At 48.5% G+C, this 19,704-nt stretch overlaps 1 protein-coding gene across 1 annotated transcript in view; it reads right to left on the reverse strand.

The window, feature by feature from the left end:
* Nucleotides 1-19,704, reverse strand: part of LOC116909210 (dedicator of cytokinesis protein 2-like) — an 82,155-nt gene that overhangs the window by 18,239 nt on the left and 44,212 nt on the right. The window contains exons 9-16 of the mRNA XM_032912712.1: nt 17,322-17,412; nt 16,342-16,461; nt 13,232-13,321; nt 11,689-11,793; nt 9,111-9,252; nt 4,678-4,759; nt 3,566-3,650; nt 2,785-2,871 (exon numbers count right to left, since the gene is read on the reverse strand). Coding sequence (XP_032768603.1) covers nt 2,785-2,871; nt 3,566-3,650; nt 4,678-4,759; nt 9,111-9,252; nt 11,689-11,793; nt 13,232-13,321; nt 16,342-16,461; nt 17,322-17,412 — 802 coding nt within the window. The remainder of the gene's footprint in view (nt 1-2,784; nt 2,872-3,565; nt 3,651-4,677; nt 4,760-9,110; nt 9,253-11,688; nt 11,794-13,231; nt 13,322-16,341; nt 16,462-17,321; nt 17,413-19,704) is intronic.

The following is a 19,704-nucleotide window of genomic DNA, read 5'->3' on the forward strand; positions in this document are numbered from 1 at the left end:
GTAGAGACTATGGCTGCTGGAAAGCTCTCTTCCCTCAGGGGCAGGGTTGATCATGGTCCAGTCACCCTTCTGGGTCCATAGGAATTTGTCTCTAGAGACCATTGAGGACACCAAAACCCAGTGTCCCAGTCCCTTTAGAAGGGGGTGCCCTACTTTCAGATCATCCACATACATCTTCCCATAGACCTTAAAGCCTCTCTAGAGTCCTTACGGGTGAATGAACAGCAAATGCCATGCAAACGGTTATTCTAGCACGTTGTCTAGGAAATGACAAGAACACAATACCTTTATATATTCTGTCCAGATGTGATTTTCCCCCCAATATTTGCAATTTGCTGTCAGTTGATTTCTCGACATAGGTCCTGAGCATACAGTGTTCCAGCTGTATATACGCTCACAGAACTTTGTGAAATTACATAGGGTAAGGTTGTAAAAGCCTTTGACACAGTGCTGGAGGGTCATTTGTTGAAACTACCACATGTTAACACATCTCGTGAACTAAGAAGACATCATTTGCTTCCTCTCAAGGACACTGCTCACTAGAATGGGTAGGACACTCTAATGAGAGCTGTCCAAACCAGGAGGATACTATGAGATGTTGAAGCCAAACTTGACTTCTTTCACTAACCTTGACAACTTATGAACTCACTCAATGCCTCAGTGTCTCCATCTGTAAGTGGGAAAAATATTTATCCCCAGGATTTCTGGTTTAATGAGTTCATGGTGGTGATCAATTCAGCACATATTCAATCAGTGTTTTTTGCTGATATCATTATCGTTCTGGCTTTCCAAGGCTTAGGACTTGCCTATGAAATAGAGGTTATAAGCCTATTGGTCTACAGGGTCACTACAGAGGGTAGTGAAAGCCAGATGCCAGCAAACAGTAGCGTGAACACATCAGTCAGACCTTCCTCTACACAGGGCTCTGTGTTGCTTACAGAGAAGCCCGCATATCTCTAAGGTCCTACATGACCTGGGATCTAATTACTATTCTGCATCCTTTGCTGTTCTGAACTGAACACGATCTGGCCCTAGGGTCTCTGTGCCAGATGCTTGCCTGCTCTATTCAAAGGCCCATCTCTTCAGCCCAGCATGGTGGCACATGACTTTAATCCCAGTTCTTGGGAGACAGAGGCAAGTGGATCTCTGAGAGTCTGAGGCCAGCCTGGTCTACAAGGCAAGTTCCAGAGCTGTTATACAGAGAAACCCTGTCTATTAAAAACAAAACAAAACAAAACAAATAAGAAACCTCCAATAGAAAAACAAAACAAAACAAAAAACAAGAGATAAAGAAAACAAGAAAGAAAAAAAGAAAAGAAAAGCACATCTCTTCTAAATCTTTGGACTATTCATCTCTGCCCCAGGGTCTTTGTTCAAAACCATTTTGACATGGAATCTTCCTCTGACACTACTGTTTAAAATAGCTACCTCTCTCGTCTTACCCCTCCTTCATGACTACCACCATCTGACTACTGCGTTTATTTTGACTTGCTCCCCCACTAGAATGGAAGCTACACCACGGGATCCCCAGGTCCAGGAGTCTGACATGTGTTAGACACCCATGAAATGGTTTTAGAATGAGTAAAAAACTTATCTCAAATGTATTCCCACCTAAAGGATTCTCACAACTGTCCTGGCTTGTGGAGTGTGGGAACCACATGGTCCTTAGCGATCAGAGGACACAGAGATTCTAAGGCTGAAAATTAAAGCCTCTGTTCCGGCACTCCTGGGTGGCTCAGCAGGCAAGGAGACGTCCCACCAAGCCTGATGACCTGAGTTCAATCCCAGGAATACACATGAGAGATGGAAGTTATCCTCTGGCATCCACACAGATACACATATCATAGCGTGCATGAGTATGTACACACACACACACTACATACCACACATCATACACATACACACTCATATACACACCACATTCACACACATACACACCACATTCACACACATACACACCACACACTCACACATAAAGCCCACCACCACATGCATAAACACACACACACACACACACACACACACACACACCACATACGCACACATATTCAGCTATAGATATATAGATATCTAAGATAGATAGATAGACAGACAGACAGACAGACAGAAGATGGATGGATAGGCAGGTAGATAGACAGATATATATGTATGTATGTATGTATGTATGTATGTATGTATGTATGTATGTATGTGGGTGGGCCGGGTGGGCAGATGGATGGATGGGTGGGTAGGTGGGTGGGTGGATAAATGGATGGATGGATGGATGAGTAGATAGATAGATAGATAGACAGACAGACAGACAGACAGACAGATAGATACAACAAAATACATATCTGCTCTCTATACAAGGGGACTCAGACTTGTGGATTCCAGCTGCCTCTGTCTTTCCGATCTTTCCTCTTTCAGCCTCAGTTTATCCAAATAGAAAACGGTTCACTCTATACTGCAAGTCTCTGGGTCAGGGTGGGAGGACTTTGAGGGGTTAACTGGGTGGATGGACTTCCAGAACCTGCTTCATCCCTTCCCCGTCCCCCAGGTCGCCATTACAAAGATGCTCTTCATCTACTGATTTCATTACCAGCATGTAGTTACCTAGTGATTTAAAAAAGATACCACAGAGGCAAATGCCCTGGGCACTGCCTACCCTGGGATTCCTATAGGACCTTAAACATAAACGATCTCCTTTATAATGTCAAAGAGGCCTCTTGAGGATCACTGTACCCTGTGTGTCAGAGGAGGAGGAGAGGAGGAGGAGAGGGACTGTTGTGACTTTTTGAAACTCACCTGAGACATGTGAACTACCTCGAACCAGCGCAGGATGCCGGGCAGCTTGTACGCAGTCAGGAACGAAGTTCTCTCAATCCACATGGACTGGTGGGAGAAGAGCCAAGGGCTTGTGAAATCTGCTACTCCTGGCCCTGGTGGCCTCCCATGCACCCAGGGGAGACACAATATTGCAGTTTCCAGATACACAGAGACACCTTCCCCTGTGGAACTCTTTAACACTTGGTTTAATTTCTCCCTGGACTTGGGCTGAGTCATTTCTTTCTGGCTTTACACACAGTCTGAATTCTTAGTCAATTTTGAAAGTGTCCACTTGTGTGCTCTAGGGGAAGAGCCCCCAGTGTTCATTAAATTTCCCCCAAAGGATCGTGACCCCTAAAAGTATTAAGGATCACAAGCTGAGAGCTGAGGGGAGCTTGGAGTCACCTCCTCACTCCAGCCTCGGCCTTGAGGAGAGATGACGAGGCCAAGCTAGGAAATATGTGGACAGGCCACTGGCACTTGGGACAATGACAGAATTTACTCAGTCAGTGCTGAGGCTCTACATGCATGTGTTGGGGGGACTGCTTCAGCCACACTCAGCCTCCTGGAAATGCACAAATGCCCTTGGCTGTCGAGGTCCTCTGGTAGGAAACCCCCTTATATCTTACAAACTTCAAAAGTGAGAAGACCCAGTAGATATGTCACCCTATCTGTGATGTCGCTCCCTGGCTCTGGATCATGCTGCCCACCATCTGTGGTTGGCAGAGGTGTGAAGATAGCTGAGGAGGGTTATACTCACAGCAAACTCGTTTTCTGGGTCTACTGTGCCCCTGCGCACAGGCCTGGAGTAGTGGAACGTTTGCACATAATTGGACTTGTAAAAGCTGAAAGACAGAAAGGCGTGGAAGTTTCTGGATGCCATGCCACCTAGCTGCTGAACCTCAAACATTAGGTCTGGTAGGGCCCTGATGGTGGCATTTCAAGATCTGTGTTGGGGCTCCAGAAAAAAAGTGATTTTTCACAGGGTTGCAGGGCGATTTAGAAGCCACCCTGGGCATTTGCAATTCTGGCATTAATGCACCAACGGTGGCCTGTGTCACCACTTTCTGTACTTTACTGAAGGGTTTGGAATACCTAAGAACCAAGCTAAGCACCCCTAGAATGACCTGCGAGGACTGCTTTAGGAGCCTCAGACATCCCCCTCCACTTTTTCTGTCGTAGGTGGCTAGCCGAGAAGGAGAGGGAGGCTGCCGTCTACTCCGTATCGCACCTGTTCGGGTGAGTTGGCATGAGGATTCTGGAGAGCTTGTGTCTTTCTAGGGAGCTCCTGTCATTGGTCTACCTGTAGGGAGTGGTACAGCCAACGACCCCACAAAGCCTCACCTCATAGCTTACTCATTGACTGTGTAGTTTGGTATGAAGCAATGGGTGCCTGCCTGCATGCCCCTAACTTTAACCCTCTAATCGTCAGAATGTACCCATCATTAACCCGCACCCTCACCAAGGGCTAAAGGATGTTCCTTTGGGAGAATGTGCCCAGCGTGCCCAGGGCCACTTTGTCCCATCCTTCCACCATTCTGTCACCTGCCAATCCATACTACTTACTTCCTTGGGTCCATTCTAGGGTCAGGCTGAGGAGAAGGCTCCCACATCAGTCCAGCTTGGTGACTACTGAGGACTTGCTGTACACAGAACTAGCCACACCTCCCCAACCTGTCCCTCCCATTCGTCCCTGGCTTTGACCTTATTGCAGACATAGCTCAGGTAATGGGGAGAAAGGGGTAATTCTTTTCCCAAAAGGCAAAAGCAAGGACGGATCAGCAGAGGAGAAAGGCATCGGGGACTCTCCTGCCACTAACACAGGACCTTGGGGTTCTATCCATTCCTCTCACAGTGGGCTGTGGATCTTACTTTATGATCTGGTCAGGCACTGGTTTGTTCTTGAACCTGGGGTGTTCATCCAGGACAGGCTGTACAGTGAAGCACTGGATGTCTATGTTATCCAGGTTAAGGATTTGAAACGTGTTTGTTGGCCACAGGAGAACTCCAAATGTAACAGAAGCCTAGAGAGCTTCTAGGTTGGTCCTTCTGGGGCCATGCTTTTTTTTTTTTTTTTTTTCAATAATCAAGTTGCTGGCTTCCTACAAGGTCCTAATGACCAGTGAGCACTTAATGGGCTTTATCAGAGCTGACTACCACCTTGCAACACTATCCCAGGGCTCTACTCTAGCTGACAGAGTTGCTTGGCAGTTCTTAATCACCAGTATCACTGCTATACTGTCATTAGCAATAATGCCCTCTAATGAGTGGATGGCTATCAATTACAGAGCCCGGCTCCCCTTGGTGTCATGTAATCTCTCTAATTCCACTAGAGGCCATAGTTAACCTCAATTGTTCCCGCTGGCTCAGAGAAGACAGGCCACCTGTGGAAGGTTACACAGCTTGTACGGAAAGAGCAGAGGTTTAAATGTAGGGCTCTTAACTCTACGCTTGAGTAATTCTTTAGATATGGTCTCTTTCACATGGAGCATTGGGGGTTCCAGGAAACAATGACACAAAACACCATGGGGGGCAGGGCATTAATGCTAGGATTCCAGCTCCCTGGATAATCTGGGGGAATTGCGTGTGCTCACGAGAATGGAAGACCAGTCTATCTTCTAAATTACCTTGCTAAAAAAGTACTTCATCTGAGACCTTATTAATACATGGCAGATCTCCAGCCCTCCTCAGAACTTCTGAGTGAGGCCTTGCATTTTCAAAGAACCTGAGATAATGTCCAGGCACAGTAAAGTCTGAGCGACATAGTGATCTAGAACATGCAAACGTGCCATTTTGTCCTCCAGCTCCTGACAGCCCCAAAGCTGCGACCCACGGCAGAAAGTAAGGAACAGCTGGAAGGAGAGTTCTGTGATTGATTAGTGATGTCTGCCACCTTGCACAGGATGCAGGCTGGCAAGGCACATTGGTTGGATCTTTGCCTTTTTCTATTTTAGCCCCGTCATGACTCACATCAAGCTGGCCATATCAAACTAAGTGGGAAATGTTCATGGTCACGTGTTCTTTCATCGACCACCCCCCTGCTTTCCTTTCTCTGTTTTCTATTTCTCCTTCCCCCATCTCTCTCTTCAGGCATTCAAATGATTTCCTCCCTATCTCCTACCCCAAGTCCACCACAACCTCAAACATTATCCTTCTCCACATCTCCTACCACATTCACTGCATGCCTCCCCTGGATGAGTTTCCTCTGTGCTAGCACACGGTGGGGTGGTGGGAGTGCTGACAGTTTTCACCCTGAAGGGTACTTCCACATGTTTCTCTCCCAGAGAGAAAACAACACTTAACCCACTGGACCTGTCTCATCGGGAACATAGCTGCAAACCTCAGGCAGGAAGACCTTGAAATCCCAATCAGGCAGCTTGAGTTTGGGGGGCATTTCCTCTGGGGTGAGCACTCTGGCTGAGGACAGGGGCTGGCAGATGGTTGTAGGCCCTGACCCATCTCACTGCCCGTTTCTATGGCAAGCACAAGTTAAGTCAGTTGGCAGTGCCTTTACATAAACCTTTGTGGGAACACGGCCTTGCTTACTAGGTACATGTGATGATCAGTGACTGCTTACGCACTGGGACAGCAGCTCAGGAGTTGTGACTGGGGGGTCACAAAGCTCCCAAGACCTATCTTTACAGAAAGGTTTGCCAATACTTCTTTTAGAGGCAATTGTAGGCCATGTATATTGATCTGGGCTGTGGGTACTCATCCAAGAGGAGACTCCAGACCTACGGCATCTGCACTCTCAAATTACTTAGCGAGACTCGCCATGCCTGGTGGGTAGGCTGGCAGGAGCAGACTTCTGCAAGACCTTCGACCTAAGTGCCTTCCGTTGTCTGGACTCCTTAGAGAAGATGAGAGAACTGTCCCTTTCCCAAAGCACCTGCTGACTCTTTGACAGCAGAAGGTAAGAGGACAATGCTAACAGGCAAAGGTTGTGGCAAGCCTCAGGCCTGAGTTCGAATCCTCTCTCCACTGGGTTCTCACCACCTCCTCTCTGTTTGCTTTCTGTACCTTGGTTTCCTTAGTAGTAAAATGCAGAGTACAGTAGGCTCATCTCAGAGGCTAACGGTGTGGCAAAGGGGAGGAAATGATGCCTTAGTGTGAAGTTTATAGAAAACAGTATCATTCTGGTCTCAGGTCTTTAACAAACAAAAGATGCTGTAAGAGAGACAGTCAGATTTCAGACAGACGGAAGTCAGCATTTAAAACTCCCTGCATCTTTTCTAATTACCTTCTCGACCCTGGGCAAATTGCTTCATCTCTACAGCATGTATTCCCTTCAGTGAAATATAGAAAAATTTCCCCATTCTAGAACATTCTGTGGGCTCTCAGGAAGTAATGTTTGCGCTCTCTCTCCTGAAGAGACCTAGCAAATGCCAGCACCTTTCTCTCTGATTTACCAGCTTGTTCCTGGCACTGAACCAGATCACAGGGTCCTAAATATAATGTCATGGCTGGGGGGGACACATGCTCACTCTACCATACCACAGCAAAAGGCCATACAGCTGTTCAATACGTGGGTTCCACTATCGGAGCCTTAGTCATAATCCAGGACTCATACGTAACCAGAGCTGGCCTTTGATGCCAGCCACCAGTTGCACGTTCTCCTGCAAATGGCTATGGAGGGCAGGCAGGAATAATGAAAAGGTCACAGGTGAATATTTATCACCCAAGGGGGAAAATATTTGGATTAAGGTTTCCAGTAGAATGGGCAAAACAGCCATGCAGCCTGACACCCCTCTTTAAAAGCTGTAACTTCATCTGTGCTAAAGGGTGTGGTGCCAGGTCCCCAGCCGAGGTCATGGGCTTCCAGGCTCCACAGCCAGCCTGAACCTGCCCCGTCTCCATGATCCTACCTTCTGCTATGGCAGCACGGAGTACATGAAGGCACCAGCCTTGCTCCATGGTTGCTATGCTGCACGCATGCTCCCAGCCTCAGCTCCTGTCTCTGTACGTCGCTCTATGTATCCCCGGTAAGCTGGTCACCTCTGCGGCTTCCTTCCTCCTTCACCCACATCCACCCCTCCTTTTGATTTCTCTCCTTTCCTTCTCTTTCTGCTGAGCAGTGGGTACGTTCCCAGAATGAGCTTTATGCCCAGCACTGTGGAGAGGCAGGGGTTTAGTACGGAAAACGGGCTACACAGGTCTTTTCTCAGGGAACTGACATCCCCTCTGTGTTCATGTATCTTTCATGTGCAAACGAAATAGAATGGATGAAAAAACAAAAACAAAACAACAGCAGAAAGAGAGTTCGAGCCCACAGGGCCATGATGAGCCCAGAAAAGGCAACTTGATAAGGTGCCAAAGAACAGCTCTTCCTGAAAATGACGTGCCCAGGTAGGATCTGATCCTGGAGAGGGAACCAGTCGATCCAGGAGCGAGAGAAGAGCATTCTAACAGAGGGAACAGAAGTGGGGAAGGACAAGCAGTCTTATTTAAGAAATTAAATGGAGTGGCAGAGAGAACTACGAGCTGGGGGTGAGACTGTTGGGTCACCCGGGCTCTGCGGCAGCCTTGAAGCTGGCTCAGAATGGAGTTAGTTTTATACTTCAGGCAATGTAAGGTCCTTTGGGTCCTTGGCAAAGGCATCTTCATACAGCACTGCTCTCCCGGTCCTCCCCCTGTCTGGGCCATCTCCCCTACCAACAGTAAGGTTTAGCTACTTAACGAAAAATGTGTCCTCAAGAAACAATGTCTCTTGACCTCAGCATCCTGTGTGCCTTCCTCTTGGCCTGGGTCATACTTGTATAATAAATATATAGTATTATCACTAGCTGTTCATATGTCATGTGCACTATAGGAGTTCTGTGCCTACTGGAAGGCAGACCACTTTGGGTATAAAACCCTGCACAAAGCCGGATGCAGAGCCAGGCACAAGAGAGGGTAATCATGATGGAAAAAAATGGAGGAAGGGCCACGTTCACCCGTGGGATGGCCCCTGCCATGAGCACCGCCGGGATGCCACTCATACCAAGTGTGCATTACCTGTGTGTGCATCAACATAACTTCCCACTTACATTAAACAACCTCAAAATGACCTACGATGTCTAAGAGGGCACTGATATGTAGTTAGTTGCCACAGTGCATACAGTATAATGACCTCACTTTCCCCCTGCCGACATTGCAGCCTACAGTCAGTTGAATCCATGCATGTGGACCCCCACAGTTACAGAGGGCAGTATGACTGCGGTGACTTTTCTGGATCCCACACGTGGAGACTCTGGTGTCAGCTCTGAAATGGCTAGCCCTTAAAGCTATGGCCAACCCTCTGGCCGAGAGACATCGTCCAAGGATACACTGGCCTGGGGCGTTCTTCACATCGTCTCCTGGGGCAGAGGTCGTATTCATCTTTTCTGCGTTGGGGAACTGGCTCAAAAGCTGCATCTGGAAGTCCTCTCTCCGCTCGTACTCCTTCCCTCGGTAGATGAACACTTTGTTCTGCAGAGAAAGGACACCCGTCAGAGACACCGGGGCCTGGGCGTGCAGGACTCATCACTCAAGCAGAGCTGAAAGGTGTTCAAAATGAGCCTGGGGCTGGTAGAAGGGGGTGACTTTGGGAGTGTCCCTCTCCTCTCAGCTTCTCATCAGTTGAAGTAGGGGCTGACTTAGCTGTGCACACCACTGCTCTAACAGGCCTAATTCTGAAGGAAAGGGCGACCAGAGATGCTGACAAAGAGGGAAGCTACAAACAGCTTCCGGGATAATTCACTGTGTCACGTCCACTTCATTTACGGCCTGTAAAGTTGCCCTTCAGTGAGGCCACCAAAGTATAGAGTTGTATGCTAGAAGGAACCAATATCCAGGCCCTTCATTACTGGCTACTGGCCCTGAGCCTATGCAGCCATTTTCTTTACCTTTCTCTGACCACATTAGCCTCCTCTAGAACATAAGCTATGGGAATGATTTGAGCTCCCTGGGGACATGGACGACTCCTGGAACCATCTTTTGATTGTCATAGCCAAAGCTGACATGCTCCTGGCAGTAGAGAAAGAGGCCAGGGATGCTGCTAAGCACCCCACAATACACAGGGGAGACTCCACAGGAAAGCACTGTAAGGCTTGTCTAGGTAACAAAAGTAGGAAACCTGTTCCAGACCACGGCTGAGCCGTCTTTGTTGAGTCTGATGGCAGCTAAGTTCTTCTGTCCAAACCTAAGCTGTAACTTACTTATGTGTGCAGCATCAAGCCATTAGAGGTGTTAGCATTCTGTCTAGGCTCCACCCTCACAGTTACCTGGCAACAGCCAAGCTTGCCTGACACTCTAAGAGGGGCTGCTTGTCCCCGCCCCACTCTCTTGTACCCTCTTGCTCTCTTGCTTTTACTCTCTTCCCCCTTTGTCCCCTCTCTCCCCATTCCCCTCTCCCCTTCTCTCCACATGCTCATGGCCGGCCTCTACTCTTCTATTTCTCTACCCTCCCCCTATCTCTGCCCCTACTACCCTCTTAACTCCCCTCGGCATGAACTGAATAAACTCTATTCTGTATCCCATGGCTGGTCCCTCAGGGGGAAGGGGTGTCTCAGCATGGGCCCTCCGAGACACCCCCTTTCCTCAGACCTCCATAGAACATATCCCCCCTCTCTTCATCTTTTAATCAACACAGCAAGAGGGGCTGGGGCATCTTCAAATGTTTAGATTCCCAGCCCTCACTCTAGACTGGTTAAAGTGTAGTCTCTAGGAATCATCCCAGGAACACTCCTACCAAGTGGTCAGGAGAGTCTGGTAAGCCCACGGGCCTGAACAGCTTCCGCTGCTCTACTCAGCATCCCCCCTCCACACCTACCGTACAGCTCTTCATGGGAGTCTCTCCTGTAAGCCTATTGTGGCTTCCATGTTGGCTGGCCACAGTGAGAGACTTAGTAGACCACACTGTAAACCAAGGTCATTTCAAGGGTCAGATCTGTCATGGACCTGGCATCTTTCTGACTCACAAACTCGAAGCAATCCTGTGTATATCAAAATCCAACCTGCTACAGTCTAAAAGCAGCCACCAAGATACTGACCAGAAAGGATGCTGCAGGGACCCCACGTGTCTCAAAAAATTCGTTTGGGGGACACAGGATCAAAACTACTTCCATAGTGATACTAAGAGTGTCATTTGTCCTTCTCGTTCACACTGATCTGACATATAGCTTTCCGGTGGAGCGGGTACCATGTGATTATGACAGATCAACACTGCAGCCATGGATATGGAGCCCTTTCCTTGGGTCGGGCTTCAGAGGGATTTACTCTTCTCGCTATTTTTGTTTATTGGCTTGAGATGGGGGTCTCTCTACAGAACCCAGGACAGCCTGGAATTTTCTATACAGACCAGGTTGCTCTCGCCTTCTGCTTCTGTCACAAGTGTTCCTCACTGATTTTTTTAAGCTGGAAAAACCACAGATATTACTTACAGTTCATGTTAACGAGGGACCCAGCCCGTGGGCTTTTTTGTTATTTTTAAGTAAGTTGCCAGACATGTGAGGTTTTTCTCAGTTTTCGTTCTACATATGGTGCACATTTGTAGAGATAGCACACACATGAAGGGACGCCCTGTGACTCCAATAAACATCAAGAAAGCAAAGGAAGTCTGTGAGAGAACAGAGAGCTACTGCCTTGGAGTTCCTCGATAGCCGGTCTCAGGTGGTCGTTCTCTGAACGCCTCATTCCTGCATCGGGGCCCTGACTACTCCTCTCTGCAGTTCCATGTGTGATGTAATCACTACCATTGATGGTTAGGCTGACTTAGGACTCTACTGGGGACAGTGGCAGTCCTTGGACAGCATCACTCAGCTCCTGAGCTTCAAGCTTCCGGGAGCAAGCAGATCTTCAAAGCACAGAGGAACAGCTATGGTCCCGAGGTCCTCAGACCCTGGCCTGAGTCACTGGCAAACCCACCCGTAGAAAGGAGGGGAACCCCTGGCCGTAGTATCCAACGGCAAAGTAGTCTGGTTTGGGTCTGAGGATCTTCATGATGTTTTCATAGAACTTGGCCTGCTGGGTCTGAAAAAAGAAAACATGACTTGTATTAAGACAACATGGTGTGTATCCAAGGCATATTCAACTAAAACAATCCACAGTTCTGATGTTATGCTCACCCCAGAACCAAGTGTGGACAATGGTGTGCCTGCAGCTATGCCTCTATTACAGTGGATAGAGCCATGCTTAGAGCCCATGCCTACTGTGCTAGGCGACCCGCTTGGAGGAAAGCATTTACCCATGTCATTCTTGTATCTCCAGTGCTTGAAGTAAGAGCCCCAGCTGGGGACCCTGCCATCCCCACTGTACCCCCTTCTCTGTGAACAGGTGGCAGTGACAGTGACAGGTCTTGCTGAGAGGCATGGATGACCCAATGGGTGGAAACATCTTCCTGTGTGTGCACATGCACCTAACCTATTTTGTGCACTCCAAGAGGTGTGTGCTTTTCAAATGTTCATATCCCTGAAAACAGTTTGCAGCTCTCTCCACACTTCCCCACGCCCTGCAACCGCTATTGATCCTAAAGAAATCTTGACGCAAGCATATGAAGAGATGCGTCACAAGGATCACTTGATGTGGCCTAAAACTTACATGCGGATCTAGGCAGGTGCCTGGATGGTGTGTGACGCATTCAGGGAGGGGAATGTATGTTGGGAGTATGCAGGATGCCCTGGCATGTGTCTGCACATAAACTCGCACATTTGGAAGACCGCAGCACCTCTGTGTCTGCGAACATGTGTATGTTCAGGGGATATTGCCGTTGAGTCCACGCTGGCGCTGACATGTTTGTATTTGAGTCTTATCTTACATAAAGCTAAGAGCTCAGCAGACTTTCATACGATTACCACTCTAGCCCTCTGTCCCCTGCCCGAGCTGTTGATCTATCCCTTCAACATTCTGACTCTCGTTTTACCATTTTCCTGGAAATGTCTACATTGGACTTTATGGGCTGAGAATAAGGTTCTCGGCCTGACACTTGGGCAACCATGGATGGTGGTAAGGGATGAAGAAGCAGCCAAAGAGTAGAGCTTTATTTCCCCTGCTGAGCCCAGTTCCTTACTAATCCCTGACAGTGTAGGCAGGGAAGGCTGGTCCCTCTCCTCTGATTTCCCCCACCCTAGTCCCGAGCATCAACATGCTAATGGGAACAACCAGATGGGAAGCGTGTTAAAGTGATTTATCTGTTCATCGAGAGGCACAGAGTTGCGCCTTTATTTAATTGGTTTGGTGATTTGTGAAACCTTTACTGCAAATGCAACAGAGCATTTGCTGGGAGTGCAGCAGCTGCGGCAGCTGCGGCTCCATCTAACCATGGAAGGGTGATGTTCACCACGACCTCATCAGGCCCTTCTCCATCCTTCCGTCTCCCTAAACCCACAGACCTTGCTTTCCCCTGTCTCTGAGCTGAGCGAGCACTGTGCGAGGCGTGCATGCATGGCTCTCTGGGGGAAGGAGACCTTACCAGGTTCTGGCTGAGCAGCTCGTAGTCAAAGACCTCCATCTCATACTGTTCCGCCAACTCCTTGCACAGGCTGATGGCCTCCTCCCACATCTACAGGAGCATCATGGACACAATGGTTAGAGGTGGCTTTGCTGAAGAAGGGACTTGAGCCTTGCCGTCGCCTGCTAAGAGTTGCAACCGCAGACATCCTCTTACCCAGTCCTGGTGCTCACACAGTGCGAGCCTGTAATTTGGTAGTAGTCTAACCTTTCCTCGGCTTCCCAGCCTGCCCCTTTAATGAATAATAGAGTAGGCTGTTTACATGTGCTCTGATTCTTCCTAAGTGTCTGGGGAGAGGTCATTAACATCATGCCCATTTCTAGGTGAAAAATGGAGGTTCATCTGCCCAACCAAGAGTGGGCTCCCTTTGAAGCGTTGTAAGTACTTGATGACTTAGGCTCACTCCCTGAGTCCCTTGCCTTCCCAGAGTGCAGGTTAGGAAAGGGGAGGCATCAGAACCCTTTGCTAGAGAGGAATGGTTCCCACTGAAGTAAACGAATGGCCTGAGGTCAGAGCATTTCTGGGGATGGAATTGGGTTCCGATATTCAATCTGTGATCCTCTCTGTCAGTTCCTAATGGGGTGAGGTGGTTGTGGGAGTTAAGCACGGAGCAGCACAGAGATGGATACACTAGAGTAATAAAACATTAAAACTTTCAAAGTGGGTCTTCTCTGTTTTTAAAATAAACGGAAAAATATGAACCCCGGACACAGAAGCTTATTCTGTGCCATTTGATTTTAAGCCGATGTCAAGACCATCCCCCATCTTGGACTACAGAGGCATCCGTGAGTTCTGCAGCCGGGCGTGGGGAGAAGCAGGGTTGGCTGGAGCTCGACAGTCTCAGAGGATACCCATTCCCACTCCACGCTGGGTTTAAAACAGAAAATGCACCTAAATGGAGAAGCCAGGGGAGGCGGGGGAGGCGAGAGTAGAGGCTGCCAAAATTCATAGTGAGCTTCTTAAGGAAAGTGCTCTCTGCATCCAAGCATAGAAATAAATAAAACCAAGCATGGAGCAGAGGAGCCATGGCAGTAAACCCAAGACAGCTTAGTGAGCAGCATAAAAATGCTTTATGTGCCAGGAGGACCCCAGTCTGCCAGCTTCACCCTGAACAAGAAGGTTGGGTAATGAACCTGGCTGGGCCAGAGGGCTGTTGGACACAACAGGGTGTGTGTGTGTGTGTGTGTGTGTGTGTGTGTGTGTGTGTGTGTGTGTGTGTGTTTTGCAAGCTTCCCACCAGTATAGGAACAGAAAGAAGCAATGGGGTCTCCGTGCACGAAGAGATTTCTAAAAGGCTAAGAGGGGGCAGGGCGGTAGTCAGACTCCCAGCATTCCCTTCAGTCCCCTGGGACCTCTGGCAGGAACTGATCTCACTAGCTTTACACACTGGTTATGGAGTAAGTGACTGGGTTCTGGGGCCGGTGCACAGATATCCATCCATCTGTGCAGTCAAAGAGACACCATTTTTGCTCTCACGAACATCTGAGGTGAAGCAAAAGGAGGTGTTTAGAACTGCTGGGTTTGGGGAGGTACTGTATCAGGTGGTGTCAAGACAGGCTTATGGAGTGATGGCCTATGTGTGTCTGTAGGGAAGGAAAGCTGACGGGAGCAAAAGAGTTTAGGTTTTATTCTAGAAGTTTCCATGACCATGGTTTTCAGGGTGAGCTGTATCATCTGCTGCCTCCTCTATACGCCCAGGTACCACCACGTTCCCCTGTCCCCAACCTCATCGTTGCACAGTACCAAAGGAAAACATGCAAAACCTGACAATAACTGGCGTCTCTGATTTAGCAACAAGACAGCAAGTGCTTTGAGCATGGGGCACTTGTGTCTTCCTCCTGTCTGCTCAGCACAGGGTGGCTGGGCCAAATCCCAAGCTGGAGACAGAGCTCACCCCCTTTTGGGACTCTCCCAGTCAGATTGATGTAATCAGCAATAAACAAATAGAAAGGCTCATATCTGATGGCTAGAGGGGCGAGAGGTTCAAAGATGGCAGAGTCTCTGCCCTCAAGAGGCTTATAATCATAAATTCTAGGACAGTCTTCTCCAGCTGCTGAGCCTTAGGAATTTATAAGCCCTCTGTAGACATTACCTCATGTCATCATTCTGGGGAAAGGGAGAAGAACAGACCAAGGCAGAGGCAATAAACTGCAGAGGCAGAACAAATCTAAACCAAGAACCCATCGGGATCCCAATAGATGGAGAGAGGTCTTCCCAGTCACAGCAAAGTAGGGCTGGGCGTGAGCCAGAGTACATACGGAGGGCCTCACAGAGGAAGTGGCCTAGTTAGGTAGCAATGGTGGCCATTACAGTCTAACAAGATGACCTTGCTGCCTGCTGGCTACCATGCTGGCGTTTATGACCTTTCTTTCCTCCTACAACTTACAACGAAGAAGCAGATACCCTTAGTATCTTGCCACGGTAGCAGGAGAACTAGAACATCAGAAGAGACAGAAAACTGTGGCTGGGCATGAGCAATGAAATGCCCAGGCATGGAGCATGTGCTGTGTTGCCTACAGGGCAGATGGTGGCGCTCCATCTTGCCTCTCAAGATGAAGGTTGGAGCTGCCTCGAGGTCTGCTGGAAGCTGGGGCTGGGTAGCAGCTGGTTCGCTTCAGCTCCTGGGCAACCCTGCCAGCGTCCTTGCTGAAGAGATCCAGGGCAGCACGGTTTCACCCACAGATGTGCCCATTTACCCAACCCGTATCATCAGCTCCTGGGTGTAAGGTTCCACTTTAGCCACCAGGCATCCAGCAGTGGATGAAACAAAAGTTTTGCGAACGAGGAGCCAACAAGCGGGCAAATAAACCCTATGTAAGGAAAGGATTATCAATAGTAGCATAGTGGCTAGCACAGGGTGCTGAAGGTGGTTGAGGAAGCTCTTCATCCTGAAGAGTGAAAAGATCCAACCTGCCAGTGGACAGATGTGGTGGGGATGCTCCAAGCTGGGCAAAGAAAATACAATGGTCCAGGTGTTTAAAAAGAAGGACTAAGTACACAGCACAAGAGAGACCTGTCCCTCCCACTGGCCGACGCCCCGACACAGAGAGAGGATGACGGGCTCCAATTACCTTTCCTTTGTCAAAGTAGCCTATGATGGTCTCATAGAGCGTCTCCTTCAGCTGCCGGTGGGTCTGAGGGTGCTGCTGGCCTGTCTGCATGACCTGGGACGCACACTGCTCATCCGACCACTACCGAGAGAACATGGGGAAGAAACACAGAGATAAGTGGCAGCCAAGGACAGATGTCTTCCCAGGATGAAAGGCAGTAACCACCCTGTCCAGGTCCTTACTATGTAGGCCAAGATGGCTTCAAATTATGATACTCCTATGTCTCCCCTTTCCGCATCTCAGCTCATCTTTGAAAACCCAGGGTTGCATGGGGAAGCTGCCCTTATGGGTATGAGTCCTTGGGGTGCTAGGAGGTTGCCCTCTAGTTCTGATGATATCAGACAGAGCAGATGAACCAAGGACCGTGAGCTCTGAGAGCTTCTCTGAGGAGGAGCAAGATGGACCCTGCTGGCCTCCCCCAAGGTCCTGGTGTGTGTGGTCAGGCAGATGCTGTCTGTGATTTCCATCTGCGAAGTGATTCTGATTTTTGGCTCAATTGGGCAACTTTGGCTTTCTAGTGGTTTCACAGTGTGGACTTTGGGGATTTTCTCTAAATCTCAATGAGACATGGCCAAAGGACTTCAAAAGCCAAAGGAAAGAAGTTCGTGCTTTTGCAGCAACGTCTGCTAGATAGGGAAAGCTGTTCAGTGGGCAGGCCAGTGATTTATCCCCCACAACAAGTTAGATGCTATACAGTACTGAAGATGTATGTCCCAGAGACTTTCAGGTATGATAGGTAAAGGTCACTCAGTACCGCGGGGAGCAGGTGAAATGGCACAGAGACATAAGTAAGGAGTTTGAGGGGCACCAAGAAAAGGAAAATTCCCTTGACTTTCTTTCCCCATTTCTTTTGATCCTTTCTTTCATCCTTTTTAAAACTCTTCAGCTTGCAGTGAGGACTCAGTGGGGATCTCAGCGTGGATGTCTTCCTGGGACAGTACCTTGAGAAGCCAGGTGTGGAGGAGGAGTGTGTAGGCAGCCTCTGTGTAGTTGTCACAGTCCAGGTGAAGGTCACGCAATTTATACAGGTATCTGTGTAGGGAGAAGTGTGATGAGTTACAAGATGTGGTGATAAGGTGTCTGGTGGAGACAGGACAAATGGACTCTTGCATAGGGCACAGGGAGCTCTTCAGTCCAGCCATCCAACCTTCTAAGTGGTAATTATAAAATCTAGTATTTGTTGGACCCTGGGTATGTGCCAGGTGCTATGCTAAGTGATGCTAGGTGCTATGTATGCTAAGTGATGTCAGGTGCTGTGCTAAGTGATACTAGGTGCTATGTTAAGTGATGCCAGGTACTATGATAAGTGATGCCAGATGCTATGCTAAGTGACTTCTCCCCTTCTACTCTTGAAACAATGTCTTATAATATAACCTAGGCTAGCCTAGAACTTACTATGTAGGCCAGGATGGCTTCAAATTATGATCCACTCTATGTGCTGGGATCACAGGTGTGTGCTATGATGCCCAGTTTTTGCTAAGTGTTTTAAATGCTTTGGATCACCTAATCCTGGGTCCATTAGGGATATGCATATTCTGATGAAGACAAAAACATGAAGTTTGAGGCTATCCTGGACAGAGTTCAGGGTGCTACATAATGTTCTGCCCAGCGGTAATATGACATGACAGTAAAGGAAGGAAACACGTGGTTTGCCGAGAGTCACAGGCTAGTACACAGACATGCTGGGCTGTGAGCTTGAGTAGCAGCTCGATCCTATAAGAGTCCACGAGAATGCAATTCACAAAGGGATGCTCTGGTCCTTTCTTTAGGGTGCTCTGGGAAAGCTTAAAGGAGAGGAGAGCAGGGGAGAGAGAGAGGCTAGAAAGGCCCTGAGCTGTAGTCCACAGAGAGCTCAGTTATTCAGACACATTGACACTCCCAGCCCCCTGTCTCTTTGCAACTGACATTTTAGTTCTGAACCCTGAGAAAAATCCTGCGGAAAGGAACTAAGAGCGGAATCAAGAGCAAAGGGAGGGGACTTTGATACATTATTGATAATCGATCCTACAGTACCAGGTAACAGCGGACTGAAGCTTCTGAACCAGAGTCAAAAATAAAACTTTCTTCGGGATAACCTCATTTTCTCAGAGATTCTGTCACAGGGATGGAATACTGACTAACTCAAGGTTGTCTCGGAAAGATTTCTAGCCGCTCAGTTGAGCTGGGGTAGACGGGAAGTGGGGGAGCAGCCCTGGCAGAAAGATTCAACTCATCCTGCCAGCATTGATTGAAGATGAAAACTGGGGCCTGTGGTAGAACAGAAAGAGAGGGGGTATGGAGGAAAGGGAGGAGAGAGGGATGAAGCTGTTTATACACACACACACACACACACACACACACACACACACACATTATTTTATGTGCGGTGGTGTTTTGCCTGTATTTATGTCTGCGTGAGAGTGTCAGATCTTGGAGTTACAGACAGTTGTAAGCTGCCATGTGGGTGTTGGGAATTGAACTCAGGACCTCTGGAAGAGCAGTCAGTGCTCTTAACCACTGAGCGGTCTCTCCAGCCCCAGAGAGTGCTGTTTTTATACCAGCTCTGCTGGTAACAGTCATTGGTGAAGTCTGGAATTTGGAAACACCTATTCTTCCTACGTGGCCCAATCCTATCTCATTGCTGCCCGTTTAGACCCCTTTGATGTCTGTGCTCAACAACATCCAGGAGAGTGTCTGGAGGGAGACATGGCCCCCATGCTATTTCAACTCCTGAACCAGCTAAGGTCCCCCTCTACTCTCCTTTGTTAGCGTTTGGGCTTAACCATCTGCTCTACAGCCCCAAGGAAGTAATTTTAATGAGCCCACCAGGGCTACTGAGTCAGAAGTCTCTGTGTGCTTAAGTGAGGTACCTCAGGGAATCCCAGGGCCACATTTGCATCTAAAAGGGCCACCACCATCCAATGAAGTGACAAGTGCCTGAGTGGACTAGGGGTACAATGTAGTGACAAACTCTGAGCTTTTCAGGAAGAACTGTGGGTTTTTGTAAGGTCTCTAGGTGTAAAAATGTTGGCAGCAGATTCAAAATATTTTAAATACTCTACCTGCCAAAGAGAACAGACTTTCAGAACTTTGCAATGTCTGGGGTAGGTCAGCATGGTGGCTTTCCGAGATTAACACAGGCCCCTATCTTCAAGCCAGTTGGGGTCTGGGACTTACCATCTGTGCTTCTGAAGTGGAAATGAGGAAAGGGTTTGGAGAGAGGAAAGTCTGCCCATAGGGCATGTAGGGAGAGTCTTGTATCTCACCCTCAGAGCAGAAGGCAGAATGATTTTTTGTTTTGTTTTGTTTTGTTTTTGTACCAAAAAAGAACCTACAACAGTAGCT

The sequence above is a fragment of the Rattus rattus genome, chromosome 9 (assembly GCF_011064425.1).
Source record: "Rattus rattus isolate New Zealand chromosome 9, Rrattus_CSIRO_v1, whole genome shotgun sequence".
NCBI classification, from domain to species: Eukaryota; Metazoa; Chordata; class Mammalia; order Rodentia; family Muridae; genus Rattus; species Rattus rattus.